We start from the raw sequence: 18,628 nt of genomic DNA, 5'->3' as shown, positions 1-18,628 counted from the left end.
AATGGGTTCTGTAAAGTGGAGCACATCAGTACTCTCTGGTATAACAGCTTGAGGTCAGGAGCTTCTTACACCTCAGCGTGGGCATAGAACATTTTGAAAGTACAGTGTGCAGTATATCACAAAAGTATTTAGTGTGTTATTGATAGCTAAGTAATGTACAAGCATACTATTTCTTAAGAAAATATCCCCCCACTAATTGTTTATTGTACCATTCATTGTGTGATTATGCAGTTAAGTCCTGGGGCAAAATAAGTAGGGAACCATCCTAAAAAATGACGGGATTAAAGTCTGCATTGGATTTTCCATAAAAATCTAATTAAGAGGAATCTTGAAAGGTTGCAAATATCACACTGTAGCACCCTTAGACATTTACATTTTTCATGGAGTTCTGCTTCAAAGACATGTGTTCATTCTTGGATACATACATTTTCATTTATTTATAATTATATCTCTCTATAGATATCTACGTCTATGTGCATTTTTATATTTATACTCTTCGCCATAGGCAAAAGACCATCAGCTAAAATATCACTTACGTTGAAAGTACCAGCATCATGGGAAAAGCCATAATAGAGAGACAAAATTTTATGACACCCTACACTTTTTGTTTATACAGAAACAATTCATCCAGGAGAGCAAATAGAAGGAAAGAAGAAAAGCTGTTTCCTCCGCCACTTTCTCCACTGCCAGAGGATCCTCCACGCCGCAGAAACATCAGTGGCACCAATGGTCCCTTCAGTCAAGACAAAAACATCCCTCTGATTGGACAGATCACATCTACCAAACCTAAGAGGAGTGAAGGCAAATTCTGTGCTACTTTCAAAGGGATATCCGTAAATGTAAGCATCTTGGAATAAATATTATAATCATCAGGCAGAAACAAGTTGACCCAGCTTATCTAAGTGGAAGGGACCACAGGGGGTTGGGCAGAAGAGGCAGACAGAAGATACAAATGTGTGTGCAGAAATACGCAAACTCCCCATTATTTCAAATCTTGATTATTCTAACATAGGATGAATTTTTCATTCCAGTCTTACTTAACCAAACAGCTTATTATGCAGAGACTCAGGGCCTTGTATATCATTTGGTCAAGTGCTTTCATGTCTTGGCAGTGGGGAAGCTTCCAAAATACTGATCACAGCATCTGGCACATGGTAGGTGCCGATCATTTAGCGAACACATGGATGAGGTGGGATTGCCCAAGATCACTGAACTGGAGCTGGAACCCCCAGTTACATCTTTCCACCACCCAGCTTAGCACATGTGAATTATGCTTAAAATAGTGGCTGTCAAGGATGGAATTTAAAAGATGTATCTGTTGCTAAAAATCACACAATTGTGGTTCTAAACCCAGCTAAAGGATTATCCAGCCCTTTGGATTTCCTGCATGGCTGCTCCATTAGCATAGAAATTTGAGACTCTGTATCACTTTGCACATCCACCCAGTCTTTCCATCTGTCTCAGGTACAGGTACCTGAAGTGCAGAAGCCATGAGCAATAGTGTTACCAGTGAATATTAACGACCAATGCATTTGCTTTTCCATGTATTTGCAGATGTAGCATCCATATGCATCTAGTCTCCTTTAAGCATAATATAAAAAAAAACAGTTATGTGAAAATCAATGATCGTTCGAATGTCTTGATGCCAGTGTGGTGGGCCCTGAACCAAAGTGCTCATTTACCACTCCCACGAAAAGCCATGAGGCCTCTGAGCTTGAAGGACCCCTATGTAAAGTCCTCCATCATCTGATATGGCTGGCATGGCATACATATCTATGCAAATTTCATCACCAGTATAGGGAAATTGTTCCTTATGAAATAGTCCTTTTCCATATGAAATTTGTGCATGTATATGTGTGTGCCAACATAGTATTTGCATTCACATTTTAAAATGCTGACTTTGTTAGAAATAAACTATCTAGTCTAAACAAGAATTATACTATCAATCCTATTTTTCACACCAGATGTAATTAATATTGTAAACTCCAACTGGCGCTCTTCTGTACTGCAAGCATTGGGAGGGCATACACCATACTAGGCAATTGTCTTTGTACAGGGCCTGGTATGTCGGCACAAAGAATTAGGTGCTTGATACAGCTGTGGTTATGACAATGGTAACGCTTACAAGAATCTGCAAAGTCATTTCCACAAGAGCTAAAAGCTTCTAGGGAAACCTGATAAATATGGTTACATCTGCACCCAGAAATGGATTGTCCTTCTTAAGGAAATCACTGGAGTCTCCCATGATAGTCTCCCACGACTAACCACCTATTGCCTCTTCTTTGGTCATTCTTTCTCTTTGTGAATGGCTGGAAAGCCAGAAGACTAGTATATTTTTGCCCTAGCCTAGGAGTTAAAATACTTGGTTCATAGTGCTAAAACTGCAGTGGGTTTTCTGTGGCCTTGGGCAAATTATGAAACCTCTAGAGTCCATAAAATGAGTGAATTTGACTAGATGATCTATAAGGCTTCTTCCAGCTCCCAACATGTTTTCAGTATTATGCTCTCAGCATCTTCTGTATTCCACATTTGCATGAAGGCTTATTTATTGAGTCAGTGGATGCCTGAGTGTGGACAGAGGACATGTTTATGTAACTTACTTACATGATCATGGCTGAATGAAGCCATTTCCAGTCTGATGTGCCAGGACTGACATCAATGCCATGTGTGCAGTTGGATGTGGTGCTTCAGAGTTCTTGTCACATATCTCGGCCATAGAGACAAGTGGGACCATCTTGGGCTGACTCCACTGTTTGGTCTGGGCCATCTGGCTTTGGCAGTAGAAACATGGAGTTGGCTTAGGAGTTTTAGAAGGCTCTGATTTTTTTATGTGTTTGGGTTGAATAAAATCCATAATGATTTGTCAACTATTTTCTCCCTATCCATCATAACAATTTTTAGATGTGTAGCCCCTCATTAAATTCATCTCAGTGAGCTCTTGGCGATAAGAATTTTTGATAATCAGAAGATCCTGGATCAAGTGGAAAAGATAAATTTTCATGGACATAAGAAATGTTCCCAACTGGCTTCCACTTTTAATTTTTTTTTTTAATTCTTGAGAGACAGAAAGAGAGAGAGAGAGATGCAGAGAAAGAGGGAGGTAGAGGATCCAAAGCAGGCTCTGAGCTGACAGCAGCGAGCCTGATGCATGGCTCAAACTCACAAACTATGAGATCATGACCTGAGCTGAACTCGGATGCTTAACCGACTGAGCCACCCAGGTGCCCTGGCTTCTATTTTTAAGGTGACCTTTTGACTAAGGCAGGTATGCATTCATGCACTCAGCAAATTACTGGGAGTACAAGGCTGTGGGGCAGGGGGCATGGGGTACGGTAGCCATGTCATAAATCAGAGATGGCTCCAGTGTTCAGAGAGCTCTCAATATAAGGGAAGCAATGAAACATGTGCTCCAAGAGTTAGAATATAAAGTGGATATGGTGATTGGTGTCATAGAGAAGGGACTGAGACAGACTTCAGATCTCTAAAGGGGCCAAGGAGGATTAACGCACTTCTGACTATAGACAGAAGGCCGTTTTCTTGGAGGAGAAGGCATTTGTTGAGCTGGGCCTTAATAGATGAATACGGTTTAGAAATGAAGGACGTGGATAAACAAAATGGGATCTGTCCATACAACGGAATATTATTCAGCCTTAAAAGGGAAGGAAATTCTGACGCGTGCTACAACAGGGATGAGCCTTGAGGACTTTATGCTAGGTAAAATAAGCCAGTCATATGTGTTTTACCATAATTTCTTTTTTTATGTTTCTTTTTTTAAATTTTTTACAAATAGTTTATTGTCAACTTGGTTTCCATATAACACCCAGGGCTCATCCCAACAAGTGCCTTCGTCCATGCACATCTCCCCGCTCCCCCTCCAACACCCATCAGTCCTCAGTTTGTTCTCAGTATTCAAGAGTCTTTCATGGTTTGCCTTTCTCCCTCTCCCCCACTATTTCCCCCATTTACCATAATTTCTTCAAATTAAAAAGTAAGTTATCACAAGGCAAAAAAAAAAAAAAAGGTAATAAAGGGAAGGTACTTTCAACTAAAACTACGCATGAACCAAAGCAAGACAGTGAAGAAAGTGAGGTGTGTTGAGTCTGGTGGAAGGTCCATGGGAATGAGTAGTGGGAGATGAAGTGGAAAGCTGAAGCCAGATCTGGGAGGACCTTACATGCCAGCAAAGGAGCTCAGCCCTGGGTTTGCATTTGGATGCAAGGCAGTGAAATCTGCTGGCCAGCAGCAGATTGAGAGTGGATTGGAGAGGCTAGCTCAGAGGTCAGGGGTCCAGCCAGGAGGCTGATGGTCTTAGTCAGAAGCTACAGGCTTCAGAGGAGGAAGGGACAGATTTGAGAAACGTTGGGGAGATGGAATGAATAGGACTTTGTGATTGATTGGATAAGGGTAATAAAGAGGAAGAAATTAAAGATGAAATACAGCTGTGAAATTCATTTTATTTTGAAGGTCTTTTCAAAAAGAGTTTTAGGAACATTATCATTTTTTGAAATGAAAGAATTTACAGAACTTAGATATATAAAGCTGACTGAGCAGAGCAGCTCAGATGGAAGGCAAGGTCAGGAGACTCTGGTTCCCGTGTTCCTACCCCAGGGATGCCCACGGTGCCCTTACTGACATGGAGAAATCCAGCCTTGGTAACAGGGAAGACCATCCTGCCATTAACAGAAAGAGGGGATGGATTTGGTTATCAATTTGGTTTCAGAGCAATTTGAGGTACTAATGGACCATCTTGGTGGTAATGACTCAGAGGTGATCACTGCAGGTCTAGAGCTCTAGAGAGAAAGATCGAGGTTTCCACTTGGCAGTGGTCTGCGTGTTGTCAAGTCTGTGCCAGTACATACACGACTGGCAAATCCTGCCAAAGTCAAGAAAGAAGAGACCTAAGGAATGATCCTTGGGAGATACCAACTTTAGGGAGATACCAACTCAGAAGACCAGACAGAGGAAGAGGTCCCATGGCAAAGCATAGCCAGAAATAGAAGAGTCAGGATCATCTCACCATTGCCAAGGAGAGAGGGCAGAGTCTACCATGTGAACAGGGCACGTGGTCTCATGACACATACTGTCACAGGATTACAAATCTTGCCACCTATTTTCTTCCTCTGGATCCCACTCTTTCTGTGGGCAATGACAGTTCAGAGTGAAGCCCCAAAGTCTCTTACCCATTTGGTTTTTGATCTGGTCAAGAGGAGCTTTCACTATCCTGGAGGCCCTCAGGTGACATAGACACAGATATCAGTCAAGACCTCAGGAACAAAAGGGCAGATTCAGCCTTGGTCCCAGGATACAAGGCCTGGTGTGCTGCTATTTGCTGCACTGGATTTGGTATTTTGCAGTGACTGGGGTATCTTATTTACCCTAGTGAAAGTTCTGAGCTGTTCCCTTATTAGAAGTATACATATCAGGTTCACCTCTCTCTCTCTCTCTCAATCTCTCTCTCTCTCTCTCTCAATCTCTCTCTCTCTCTTTCTTTGTCTCTTCTCTCTCTCACCTTTTTTTTTTTTAACCAGTATAGCCTTACTTTATTAAATAAGTTGAAATTGTAATTTAAAATCTTCCCACAAAGATACCTGTGAGCAAAATTGCTTCACTGGTACATTATTTCAAATATTTAAGGATTAAGTAATACCAATTCTATACAAACTTTTCTCAGAAAAATGGAGAGGAAGGAATATTTGCCAATATTCTATGAGGGCCATCATTATCCTAACACTCAGTCCAGACAAAGACATTACAAGAAAAGGAAACTACAGACCTAACTCCATCATCAACATAAATGCAAAAATTCTTTTTTTAAATTGTTTTAATGTTTGTTTGTTTGGTTGGTTTACCAGCACAACACACTTTATATACTTTGCTTCAGTAAACTTGACATACAACAAATAGATAAATTAGGAAGTGGTTATTCATTGCACGAAAAGGTGATTTGATTTACAAATACGATTCATTAGAGCAGTGTGGCTCCCAGACTAGCAGAATCAGCATCACCTGGGAACTTATGAGAAATGCAAATTTTCAGGCCACCCTGTACAGCCTGAGTGAGAAACTTTGGGGATGAGGCCCAGCAGCCTGTGTTTTAACAAGCTTTCCAAGCCTTGCACCCACTCTTGCTGAGTCCTCTCTCTCCTTGCTCATCTCTCTATCTTTCTTTCCCTCCCTTCCCCCTTCCTCCTCTCCCCACCCACCTCTCCTACCAGATATACCAATGGCTGTCTTCATGGGATGACGGGGCTTATGTAATCACAGCACTTGACTACCTTGGTGGTTGGTGTCATCACAGACCAAAAGCCGGTGATATACCAGGGTCACCTATTTATCCTCCAGCTGTGTGCATTGTTTTCCTTTCTCTTGTTTCCTAATGTGCTTGACATTCAAAGTACATACGAAAAGATGGTCTAAAAAGCTGGACCTTATGGTGACTCTTTGTCCTTTTTCTCAGGATGGAGACACTCCAAAAAAGACAGCCTCTGCCACTGTCACGGTCACCAACACTGCTATTGCCACTGCCACTGTCACTGCTACTGCCATTGTCACCGCCACTGTCACGGCCACTGCGACCGCCACTGCCACAGCCACTACCACAACCACTACCACAACCATCTCCACCATCACCTCTACCATCACTACTGGCCTCATGGACAGCAGTCACCTGGAGATGGCATCCTGGGCAGCCCTGCCCCTTCTGTCCAGCAGCACCACCAACGTCCGGAGTCCCAAGCTTACTTTCGATGACTCGTATGTTGTCCCCCGATTATCACAGAGATAGCATTGGGGGTGGAGGCTGTATGGCTTTTCTAGCACCTTACACGTGTCACCCACAGTTAGGACCTTAGCAGTAGCTCCTCCTCCCCATGCACAGCTCTGTCCCCACTGAGAAATTTCGTTGGCCCATTTTAATCATGGAGCTCTGTTACCATTTCCAAAGACAGGTGCTTAATTCTAGGTTGCTTTGTCCCCTTTCTTATCCATATCCTCAGATTGAACAGTGTGCCAAAGGCAGCCAGGTTCTTTTGGGTCCGTGGAATTTTCAGACCATGGAACGCCTGGGTTGGAGGGGGCAGTCATTTATCCTGACGCACATTATGCACTTCATGTTCCACTTCTGGGGTTATTTCAGGGTTGGTTGTCATAGAAGGGAGAGCATTCACCTACCCCTTTGAGGGCATTGTACTGGAATGGATTTATAGTGAAACAATCAGGCTTTTCAGTGAAAAGATGAAACCTTGGTTGCTGAAAGAGATCGTTTTGTTTGTTTAGGGTTCACAATGCTGATTATTACATGCAAGAGGCTAAGAAGCTAAAGCACAAAGCTGATGCACTGGTAGGTTTTTTCCTCTCGTTGCTTGCCTCCCATTATGGTATTATGCTTTGAAGGGGAACCAAGAAGTCACTTTACATACAAGTCAAACTTCCTCGCTGGTCTGACACAGGGAGATTGGGGCTGGTTAACTCCTCACAGCAGAGTTCCCAGGTCCCTGGCAGCATGTTGCCCTGCCATTACCCATGTTCTTGTTCTTCCTCCCCTTGCCCTAACTTCAGAAGCTAAACGGCATATACTATTGTTGTCTTTTGAGTGAATTTTCAAATGACTTTTGAAACTGCCCTGGAGAAAGTGGGAACTCCCATTGGTCCCGATAAATCAGGACCATTGTGGCACAGAGAAGGTTATGGAAAGCTAGGTAAGTGGCCTCAAAAATTGGTTTTGGGAAACCTAGGTTTGTAGAAAAACCTCTGCCCCATGCTGCCTCGATGACATGTCTCCAGAGTGAGGGCTACAGCCAGGTGAGGACCCAACACAGAGAAGGGAAGTTCTGTCATCTGGATTTCTGAGGACGCATGGCCCTGCTGCCTCAAGGGCCTTGGCCACCTAGATCAAGGATGAGCTCAGCATGTTGAGTTGCCCTGATTACTTCTCCTAACAGGGGGTCCCAATCACATGTTACAATTCTTCAGGGAGCTTTAAAACAAACCTGATGCCCAAGCCATACCCCAGACAAATGGAATCAGAAGTTCTGAGACTGGGACCCAGGCATGGGCGTTAACACTCTCCACTGTCCTAGAGAAGGCCCTCAATTCAGGATCTTCACCTCTGACTGAACCCCAGCATAACTAGAGGTATCAGTTCAACTCTGTTATGTTGAAAGAGAATAGTATCCTCCAACATGGCATCACATCCATCCAGGACTTAGCGGACCTGCGGTGTTGGACACTGGCGGGGCTGTGATAGAGTACCATGACAGTCTCTGCGCTGTGACTTGCTGCATCTGTCGCTTCCCTACTTCCTGTCCTTTTCCCACCATGGTACATATTGCTCAGGTATTGTCTACAGCTAACCTTTCTGTGGTGTGAATCGTCCTTTGAAAACTATTGTCCTCTGCTCCTGCAGATGAAACAGACAAAGCAGCCTGGGTACCAGCTCCACCAGAGATGCTGGGGAGATTTTGCCTGTTACCATTGTATGGGAGGCCACTGATATGTAAGGCATGTCCTCAGTTCCACAGCAGCACAGATGTGCTCGTAGGTTGACCCTGTTAAAATCAGGGCAAGGGAGCACATGAACGTTCTTGACAAGCTGGTCCCTGGGCTCAGGACGAGTGGGATGGGCATGGGAGATCTTGTAGGTGAGATTTAGAAGAACTGAAAAGCATCAGAGCCACAGAGATACATGCATGTGATTAAGCACTAACACTCTGTTACCTTCCAGTGTCGTGTTTCTGTGTACCCCCAAACTCACTCTTGGCCTAAGCCATTTAGAAAATGCATTTTCATTTGGGGACATTTCATCCCCCGCATGGGGGCAAAAACCAGTTTGGGGGGTAAAGTAAAGAAGTCAGACATTGCAATGGATGTGACCCCCAAGGCAACAGTACATAAAGAGATAATGAGTACATTTTTGGCATTGAAATTGCAGTGGAGCTGTGTGAAAAACATATCTGAAATACTTTCCTCCGTAGCCAGGGGCGAAATAGTAATGATGGAAAAAGGGTGGAGAAACACTCATTTAGAGGAAGATATCTTCGCTAGGCTTATATCTGTGCCAGAGCTGGAAGCCCCTCTATATTTCAAGCCCCTCGTTTTATGGTTGGGGAAACTGAACCCCAAGAAGAAGGCGTGGCCTAGCTACTGAGTGGCACTATGGCCATGTAATTTCCATCTGGACTTCAGTTTCTCCTCTGGGAAAAAAGAGAGGTTTGGGCTAGGAGATCTTTAAGAAGCCTTCCAGCTATGGGTTTGTGAATGAAAAGTCACTTTGAAAACTGAGGATGTAAAGATTAATTTCCCCGTGGGAGAGTCAGTCAGAGTTGGATTACCTAAGGAAATAATCTTGGAAGGGAAGAGAAGAAGGAGACAATTTGCATAGACACACACAGGTTTTCATAAAATCACTTTGAATTTGGTTGAAACCAGTATTTTTCCACAACAGCTTACAGTAAGGAAAGCACAGAATTCCTGCAATATTTAAAACCTGAAGAACATTTATTATAAAGAGAGTCATTTACAACAAGCGGTTGTACTTAATCCTTTGCTAGAGACAGCCTCTCTGCCATTTTGAGAATTGAAACCTTCACAGCCACAAGAAAATATTTTGATAAAAGGTATACAAGAAAATTAAAACAGCTAAATCTACATTATATTGGTTCTTTTCCATAAAATTCCATATTAGTGGAATTCCTACATCCCACTATCAAAAATTGAAAACATTAAACACTGTTATAAAATACTCACTATAAAAGTGTCATATATAATATTCATTACACATAAAAAAGAAATCAGTATGTCTAAGTCAGTTTAATCATGACCATTATCAGGGCTAAAACCTTTTGCAATAAAATTTTACTAAACTAAAATATTTAGTAGTGCTATATTTTTTGGCTTTTTGACACACTATTTCAGACCATCATTTACAATGAAAGTGATGTGATTATTGTCAACAGTCTCACTAAAGCCTCACATTTTTCATGACAATAGCATCAATTTGTTGTTGCCCTTCTCCTGGGGGTGGTGTCCACATGCTCACAGAGAGTTCCAAGCACAGACTGTATCTGGATGTGGTCCAGGAGCCTTATCAAAAGCAGAGTTCATCACAAGCTCTGTCCGTAGGACCCTGCCATGAGTAGGCTCATCAATTCAGTGCAGAGAAACTAGCCAAGGCAGTGATTTCCATTCTGGGCCACTAAAAAAAAATGACAATAACAGTACCGCAAATACATGATCACACCGCCGCAACACACGTGCTACCTTGGCTGCCTTTTTCTCTTCCCAACCAGCCTCAGTGTCATGACAATAGAACCTTAAATCAGCTGTGTCATGTGGCTACAAAGTCATATATCGACTCCCCTTTCCATTAGGGCTTCTCAGCCTTGGCATTATTGGCATGTTGGGCGGGGTAATTCTTCACCATGGGGGCTGTCCTGTGCATTGGGGAATGTTTGGCAGTCTCTCTGGCCTGCGGCAACTAGTCCCTTGTGCTCATGACCAGAAATATCTCTAGATGTTGCCAAATGTTACCCGGCAAGAGGGGTGCAAAATTGCCCTAGGTTGGGACCCACTCCTTTATACGAGGGAGAAGAGAGGCAATATTGTGTTCACGAGTGATCTTCCTGTTTCAGTTTGAGAAATTTGGCAAAGCCGTGAATTATGCCGATGCAGCCCTGTCTTTCACCGAATGCGGCAACGCCATGGAGCGAGACCCTCTGGAAGCCAAGTCTCCGTATACCATGTACTCCGAGACCGTGGAGCTCCTCAGGTTCATGGCCTTTCTGCAGCCATCTTCCTAAGCTCATTTCACTCATAATTAGAAACTGCTATGTTTTCTAAAAATATCATTTCCTCCTCCTAATGGTTTGTCCTACACATCTTCTTCTTAGAAGTCATCATAATTAGTTCTTGCCATTTGATTAACATCATGGAAAATTTATAGTTGATGGACACTGCTTTTATAAATGACCCCTTTCAGAGGTTATAATGTGAGTGTTATAATTTGCAATATTCATAAAATTAAAATGGAAACGTGGTGGGTGGAAGTGAAGTATAATAATTTCACCATTTGGCATTGACACTTGCCTTTTCAAAGCGCAATTCAAGAAGGTGGCGCTATGAGGACTCCTGTTATAAACAGTGTTTTCTAAGTATTTCTGCCTCCGTTATTAAAAAGGAGAGGCCATGATTAGGGGCCCCTGGGTGGCTCAGCCGGTTAAGCATCCGACTCAGGCTCAGGTCATGATCTCATGGCTCATGAATTAGAGCCCCACATCAGGCTCTGTGTTGACAGCTTGGAGCCTGAAGCCTGGAGCCTGCTTCAGATTCTATGTCTCCTTCTCTCTTTGCCCCTACCTGGCTTGCTCTCTCTCTCTCAAAAATAAACAAACCTTTTTTAAAAATTGTTAAAAAGGAGGGGCTGCAGAGTTGGCATTTAAGGCTGCAGGTGCTCAATAAACTTCCCATGTGTCTGGAATTTCAGGGAAACAGACAAGGTGGTAGCAGAGGAGGGGTAAAGGTAAGAGGATTGGAGCGAGTATATTAACTGCACAGATTCTTGATCTCATTTGCATTTGAAATGGAATTTTCTGGCCTCTTGTTGGTCTCTATGGAGAAGAATTTGTGGGTAATCAGAAAAATTCCTGGAAGAAGGGGAAAGAGAAGAAATGCCTGTCGTAGTATTTTCCGGTAACATGCGGATATTTGTAAAATAATTTAATCCACTTCTGAATAGTGGGAAAGTGCCATAATTTGCTGGATGGACTAAATAATTGCTTTTGAGATTGAGTGAGCCATTCTTTACCTGATAGGTCCTTATTTCCGGGTCACCTCTGGCTCGATTAAAAGAGTGTGGACTATTATAAAGGAACAAAAATCTATGCTTGCCTAGAATCAGATGATTAAGCTAAAGCCACAAAAGTAAGGAGATTACAAGGAAAGCAGCCTCACCTTGCCAGGCCAGGCAGCCACCTTCCAATTTTCTCTGTTCAGAGAAGCATGTGAAGTATCTCTTGGACTTTCTTTTTGCTCTGTGAAAGCCACCACTATCACTCTGTGGCTTTTTAAGGGGAAATTGATTTCTCAGTGTATTCAAGGCTGCCAGTGATTTTCATTGATGCACAAAATGAAAATTCTTGCAAAACTTATAAGGATTAAAAATTGAGGGGTGGGACACCTGGGTGGCTCAGTCGGTTAAGCTTCTGACTCTTGGTTTCTGCTTAGGTCATGATCTCACAGTTCATGAGTTCAAGCCCCACATCAGGCTCCGTGCTGACAGTGGAGTCACCTGGGTTTCTTTCACTCTGTCTTTCTCTGTCCACCCCCCACTTGTGTGTGCTCTCTCTCTCTCTCTCTCTCCGCTCTGACTGCACGGAGCCTGCATGGGATTCTCTCTCTTTCTCACTCTCTATCTCTCTATACCCCTGTGCTCTTCCCCCATCTCAAAATAAATAATAAAACTTTTTTAAAAATTGAGAGGCAATATTAGTAAAGAAACGGAGAGAATTCATGTTCTCTCTCCATCCAGAAATGCAAATGTTAAAAAAGGCATTTTTAAATTAACAAGAAAGTATAAAAATGCTAATACCTAGTGCTAACACACACACACACACACACACACACACACACACACACACACTAATGGTGACCTAAGCCTCTCCTTTGCTGGTGGTGGGAATGGAAATTGATCATTGTAAATTGAGGGCAATTTGACATTGTGTAGGAAAACCTCTACAAATGAGCATTCATATCTTTTCAGCCAGTAATTCAACTTCTAGAAATTTGAATTTCCTGTACTGAAGAAAATAACTGTAAGAGTAGAGCAAGTTATCTGTATGGTGTTCAGTTTGGCATATATTATAGCACACAATTAGAAGCAAACCAAATAATCAATCACAGAAGAGTAATTACACTGTAGTACACTCAACAGAATTCTTTGCAGCCATTGAATTGCAATAATGATGGAGACTATGTAGCTGCATGAAAATGTTTATAATACAATGTTAAAGTAAAAATGAGCTGCAGAATTATATACACAGAACATTTCTCCCCATGAAAAGCATGTTTCTGCCTGTGGACCAACCTGGAAGGGAAATGAGATCATAGCTGCAATAGGGTGAAATTATGGGTGTTTTCTAGCTTGCTGTATTTTTCTTTCTTATTCATTTTCTTTTAGGAAAAAAAAAACATGCTCTCTTAAAAATATAAAAGCAGAACATCATATCTTGTCCTTGGTAAGAACGCAATGTGAATCTCTGAATAATATTCATGTCCATTAGAAAACACATCTCTTTCCGTAATCATTTACGAAAAAACATTTTGTTCCAAGCACAGCTGTTGTTGTCTTCTCATTATCTGATAGTTTGCTCCCCCAGGACTATATCTCAGTAGAACCTGGGTAAAAGTCGATGGAGAATGTATGGACGCTTATTTTTTTAAGTTTGTTCATTTATTTGTGGGGGTGAGTGGGGGGAGGGGCAGAGAGAGAGGGAGAGAGAGAATCTGACAGCGCAGAGCCCAACGTGGGGTGCAAACTCACAAACCATGAGATATGATGTGAACTGAATCCAAGAGTCGGATGCTTAACTAACTGAGCCACCCAGGCGCCCCTGGACATTTGCTTTAAAGTCAATATTTTTACAGTTTATTTTTGAGCCAGTTATAGATTCCTGTGCAGTTGTGAGAAATGATACTGAGACTTCCTGTGGCCCCACAGTCCGTTCCCCCCAACACTGATAAAATCCATGGACTTGGTTCAGATTGCCTCAGTTTTATATGCACCTCTTTGGGTGCTCTCTCTGTGTGGACATGTTTTACATTTTCTATAAAGCATGTGTGTGTCTAAGTTTCTGTTTTTGAGAGAAATTTCAGTTGAGAATAAAATGGGCTAAAGCAACTAGGTCTTCTGGTCCATTTAAGCTGTTGAGGCTCCACTATGAAGTCACTTCAAAAGTGGTTGCAATTAGAGAGCGACTGTAATATGAACATAGTTTTTAGTAGCATAATATTGTGTTGCAGAGATTTTTATTACTCTCTCTCCGACAGTATGCTGGCCACAGAGAGAGAGCCCAGTTTTCTTCCATCAAGTAATTATAGTTGCTCTGAGCCCTGGGAATCTGCAATAGAAATGTATTTGTGCAAACAAGTGGGGCATCACAATGACTTGACATTTCAGCGATCCAACTGTCAAAGACAGTTTGATTTATTACATAATAAAAATCCTTTTGCTTAATATGGCAACGACAGAAGGGACCCTCATCACGTGCTCCGGTCCTTTTGTTGGAAAACGTTCCCTCATCAGAAGTCAAGAAGGAGTAACCGAGTCGTGGGGGGCAAGCCCTGGGTGCCAGTGTTCTGGGGAGGCTGTTGAAAACAGGGAGTCTGTGCTGCAGGCTCCCCATCACCTTCTCGTAAATGAGAACTATCCCAGGCCGCCTGTGCGCGTTCAGCTTCCTTCTGCAACACTGAACTCCATTACGTATTCCTCCACAGGTACCTGTGAAATTGCATTAAAGCTCAGACAATGATTTTATGCAATGAATTGATTTTCAAGAGTCTAAATGCCCAGAATGGGATGTGCTCAGCTAGAAGAAAAAAAAATGAGAACTGCTCAACCTTTGATCACCCCAGTGTGGAACAGTAACAATTAAAGAGAATGGAAAGACAAAATATACAAGTACCATAAATTAAGGGCGCTTAGACCTTCAAATGCTGTGAAATCGACTTTCCTTAAAAAAAAAAAAAAAAAAAAAAAAAAACTAGGGGCGCCTGGGTGGCTTAGTCGGTTAAGCGTCCGACTTTCGCTTAGGTCATGATCTCGCGGTTCGTGGGTTCAAGCTCCGCGTCGGGCTCTGTGCTGACTGCCAGCTCAGAGCCTGGAGCCTGTTTCAGAGTCTGTGACTCCTTCTCTCTGACCCTCCCCTGCTCACACTGTCTCTCTCTCTCTCTCTCTCTCCTAGAAATAAATAAAAATATTAAAAAAAAAAAACTAAACAAAACCACTTTCTATAGAAATATATTCAAAACCCGAGCCATTAGAAAAGACTTCTTTCATTGTGTGATTTTGGGCTCCCCATGCCCATGTCACACAGAGTCATGTATTATTTAGCTCATCTGTCATAAAGTCAACTGAGACTGACATTGTGGCCACCTCTCATGGCAAACCAGGAATGTTGTTTAGCTAGAGTGATCCTAGAAACAGCCTTCTCCCAGAATTTTTTTTAAATTTTTTTAAGTTTTTATTTAAATTCCAGTTAGTGGGGCACCTGGGTAGCTCAATCAGTTAAGCGTCCGACTTGGGCTCAGCTCATGATCTCACGGTTTGAGAGTTCAAGCCCGATGTCTGGCTCTGTGCTGACAGCTAGGAGCCTGGAGCCTGCTTCAGATTCTGTGTCTCCCTCTCTCTCCGCCCCTCCCCTGCTCACTCTCTCTCTCTCTCTCAAAAATAAATAAACATTAAAAACTAAATTAATTAAAAACAATAAATTCCAGTTAGTAAACATGCAGCATCCTATTAATTTCAGGTGTACAGTATAGTGATTCAGCACTTCCATACTTCACCCTGTGCTCATCGAAAATGCTCTCCTTAATCCACATCACCTGTTCCACCCATCCCCACTCCCCTCCCCTCCCCATCAGTTTGTTCTCTAGAGTGAAGAGTCTGTTTCTTGGTTTGTCTCTCTTTTTTTCCTCCCTTGAGTTGTTTGTTTTGTTTCTTACATTCCACAGATGAGTGAAATCATACGGCATTTGTCTTTCTCTGACTGACTTATTCCACTCAGCATTACGCTCTCCAGCTCCATCCATGTCCTTGCATATGGCAAGCTTTCGTTCTTTCTTATGCTTTTGCCAGCATTTATACCCACACCATACTAGCAGACCTTCCACGGCACTCCTTGTTGATCATCGTTTGTCACGTGCCCGTGAAAGTGTGCTCTTGCCCACATGCCCTAGTTAGAGGCAGTGGCACCGAGGCATGGGAATACCAATGACTTCTGAGCTTTCTGAGAGGTCGCATAGATGGCACTTACACTTGTCCTTTCTCTCCAAAGGTACGCGATGAGACTGAAGAACTTCGCGAGCCCCCTGGCTTCAGATGGGGACAAAAAGCTGGCAGTATTATGGTAAGTCTCGTGGAGGCTATGAAACAGCTGAAATGTCACAGAAGGATTTGAGAACTCCAGATCGACTTAAGCTGCTTACCCCAGATCATTATTCTTGTTTTCCATTAAACTATTAAAGGATAACTAATGGATTTCTTCAGTCGCTGACTAAACATTTACGCTCCTAATTTATACCCTTATCAAGATGGGATTCTAGTGCTTACCCCTCCTCTTTTGAAAATTTTTCTTTTTGCACTTATGTTCCTCAAGAACTGTAGGAGAGGAACCGCGAACTATGAATCAGCAGTTTGTTGACAGCCTGTAGCTTTCATTAGGCATCGGCATTAACATAATCCTTCCCCGTCACCACAGCTACAGATGTTTATCACTTCTCTACTTGCGGATGTTTAAGCTGAAGAAGGACCATGCCATGAAGTACTCCAGATCACTGATGGAATATTTTAAGGTAATCCTTATTTTGTATAATTTGTAAGTACCGGGTGAATAAAATCACTAATGAGACATGGCAGGCATGTTATTAAATGTCAAGGTCGTTGCTGCCAAAGGATTAACCTCCCTCATCCCAGCCGGCCGTAGCACTCCTGCCTCTCCTTCAAGGCTCAGCAGAAGGCTCGGGTTTGATTTGATTCCAGGAAGAGAAGGTGCAATCGTGCAAGCCCTGATTATTTTCTGGATGGACCAAAATGGCCCTTGGCATCTTCCTGGCTGCACTCAGGGTAACGACACCTTCTTCCCCGCAGTGCAGAGTGAGCCCACCAGGGAACAGAGCTTGTGACTGTGGCTATGACCAGCCTCGTGTTAAGTGAGCACCCAGTCCAGAAATTTCTCAACAGTGAGAAAAGTCACTGTGGCCACCCCGGGCTCTGGGGGGATAGCCATTCCCTTCGGAGCCCTTGGGCCATGGGGAGTCTTGGAGTATAGTGGCTGCACTTTAAAACAAGTGATTGCTTTGGTTACCAAGATAAAGTAGCACACGAACAACAAAGAAAGAAAGAAAGAAACCCATCGTCTAGGGAGCTAGAGATTTTAATTTGCAAGCAAAAAGAAAAAAAAAAATATTTCAACTGCGAGAAGAATGCCAGAATTGGAGAGCGAGCCCAGATAAAAACTATAGGCAGCAGCCTGATGCTCAGCCTGGCCACTAAAGTCTCACTGGTTCAATGGTCTGTGAAGCTTCTGCTTCATTTGCCCCCCAACACTGGTCATGATTCAGATTTGAGAAGGCTCAAGGTTCCTGTTGGTCAGGCCATGAAAGAGAAGGACGATTGTATTATTATTGTTGTTGTTGTTGTTATTATTCTGCCAAGTGCATGAGACTGCTTGGCTAAATGGCACCAAAGCAGTTATTTGAAATGAATCCCATCATGACCTCCCATGAGTCCCCCCGAGTCCCATGAGTGACATTGTGCAGCTGTGTGAGAACGCTGACTCGGGTGGGGAACAGAGCAAGCTCGCCAAGCTGTGAATGTGGTGTGGCCACCATGCCACGAAGCTGGTGCACATGTAGGTGAGCGGGTGACATACAGCAGCTGCCCATCGCTTCCTGCGTCCACGGGTCTCTACCCGTGCTCTAGAAAGGCAGTTCTTGAATCTGAGTGGGCACGTGGGTGTCCTGGAGAGCTTGTGACAGCAGAGTTCTGGGTCGCATCCCCCTGAGTCAGATAGTGTTGGCCTGGGACCGGGCACTGCAAAACTACCAAAAAGATGTTAAAGAACTCATTCTCCTGGCAGTATTGAGCTTCTTTTAGATTAAAAACTGGAGTCTGCAGAACGCACCTTGGGTGTGGGGCCCTACCGTCCAGAGAAGTAGTGCATGCTCGCTGGGCTCCCGAAAATCCCCACGCTCTCCAGCACCCCATTTGCAAAGGGGGCTGGGCCGGAACCCAGGAGCCAGTGGAAGAGCGTAAGCTTGGTCTTGATGCTGCAAAGGCCGGCCTGAGTCAGGCTCGGTGCCCCCAGGGGTCCTGGTCCCGTGCACCTTGGGCTCTGACCTGGTGAAGTCATTATAATGAGCCGGGCCACTGTCCTGAGGTGGTGGTACTGAGTGCCACACAAGCGTGTGCTCTGCCTAATGCAGGAGGCCCGGTTTTGAAACCGGTCCGGTCCCATTCAGAGGGAAGGAGGCTACTTTGGAGTTCCAAGGCAGCGCAGCCCTGGGCCAGTTGCACTGCTAACCATGGATTTGCGTGTCAAGATAGCACATTAAGGAGATACGCGACAGAACAAACCACAAAACGCTGCTGCTTCGTCCTGGCACATTCCTGGGATGGCAGAAATTACAGGCCACTTCGCCTCCCAGGGAACAAGTTTGCCAGGGGAGCTAAAGGAGAAGAGCTTGCCAGTACTCTGAAGAGCTTGTTTTGCAGAATAAATTTCAGATGAGGATAATTAAACCACTTCTTGGAGAACTGAGTCTGATTTCACTGGGCCTTTTAGTATATACGATCTTTCATCAAGTGACTTTCATGGTCCTGATTGGAGCCCACTAATTATCCTAACCAGCTATTTTC

At 43.4% G+C, this 18,628-nt stretch overlaps 1 protein-coding gene across 1 annotated transcript in view; it reads left to right on the top strand.

The window, feature by feature from the left end:
* AFF2 (AF4/FMR2 family member 2) overlaps positions 1-18,628 on the top strand; it is a 312,864-nt gene that overhangs the window by 284,614 nt on the left and 9,622 nt on the right. Inside the window, exons 13-18 of the mRNA XM_039256031.1 lie at positions 617-839; positions 6,458-6,753; positions 7,276-7,339; positions 10,629-10,765; positions 16,047-16,118; positions 16,470-16,563. Coding sequence (XP_039111962.1) covers positions 617-839; positions 6,458-6,753; positions 7,276-7,339; positions 10,629-10,765; positions 16,047-16,118; positions 16,470-16,563 — 886 coding nt within the window. The remainder of the gene's footprint in view (positions 1-616; positions 840-6,457; positions 6,754-7,275; positions 7,340-10,628; positions 10,766-16,046; positions 16,119-16,469; positions 16,564-18,628) is intronic.

Source organism: Hyaena hyaena, unplaced genomic scaffold (assembly GCF_003009895.1).
Source record: "Hyaena hyaena isolate Hyena2069 unplaced genomic scaffold, ASM300989v1 scaffold_555, whole genome shotgun sequence".
Taxonomy (NCBI): domain Eukaryota; kingdom Metazoa; phylum Chordata; class Mammalia; order Carnivora; family Hyaenidae; genus Hyaena; species Hyaena hyaena.
The sequence above is the reverse complement of the archived record's forward strand: the minus strand, read 5'-3'. Positions and strand labels throughout refer to the sequence as shown.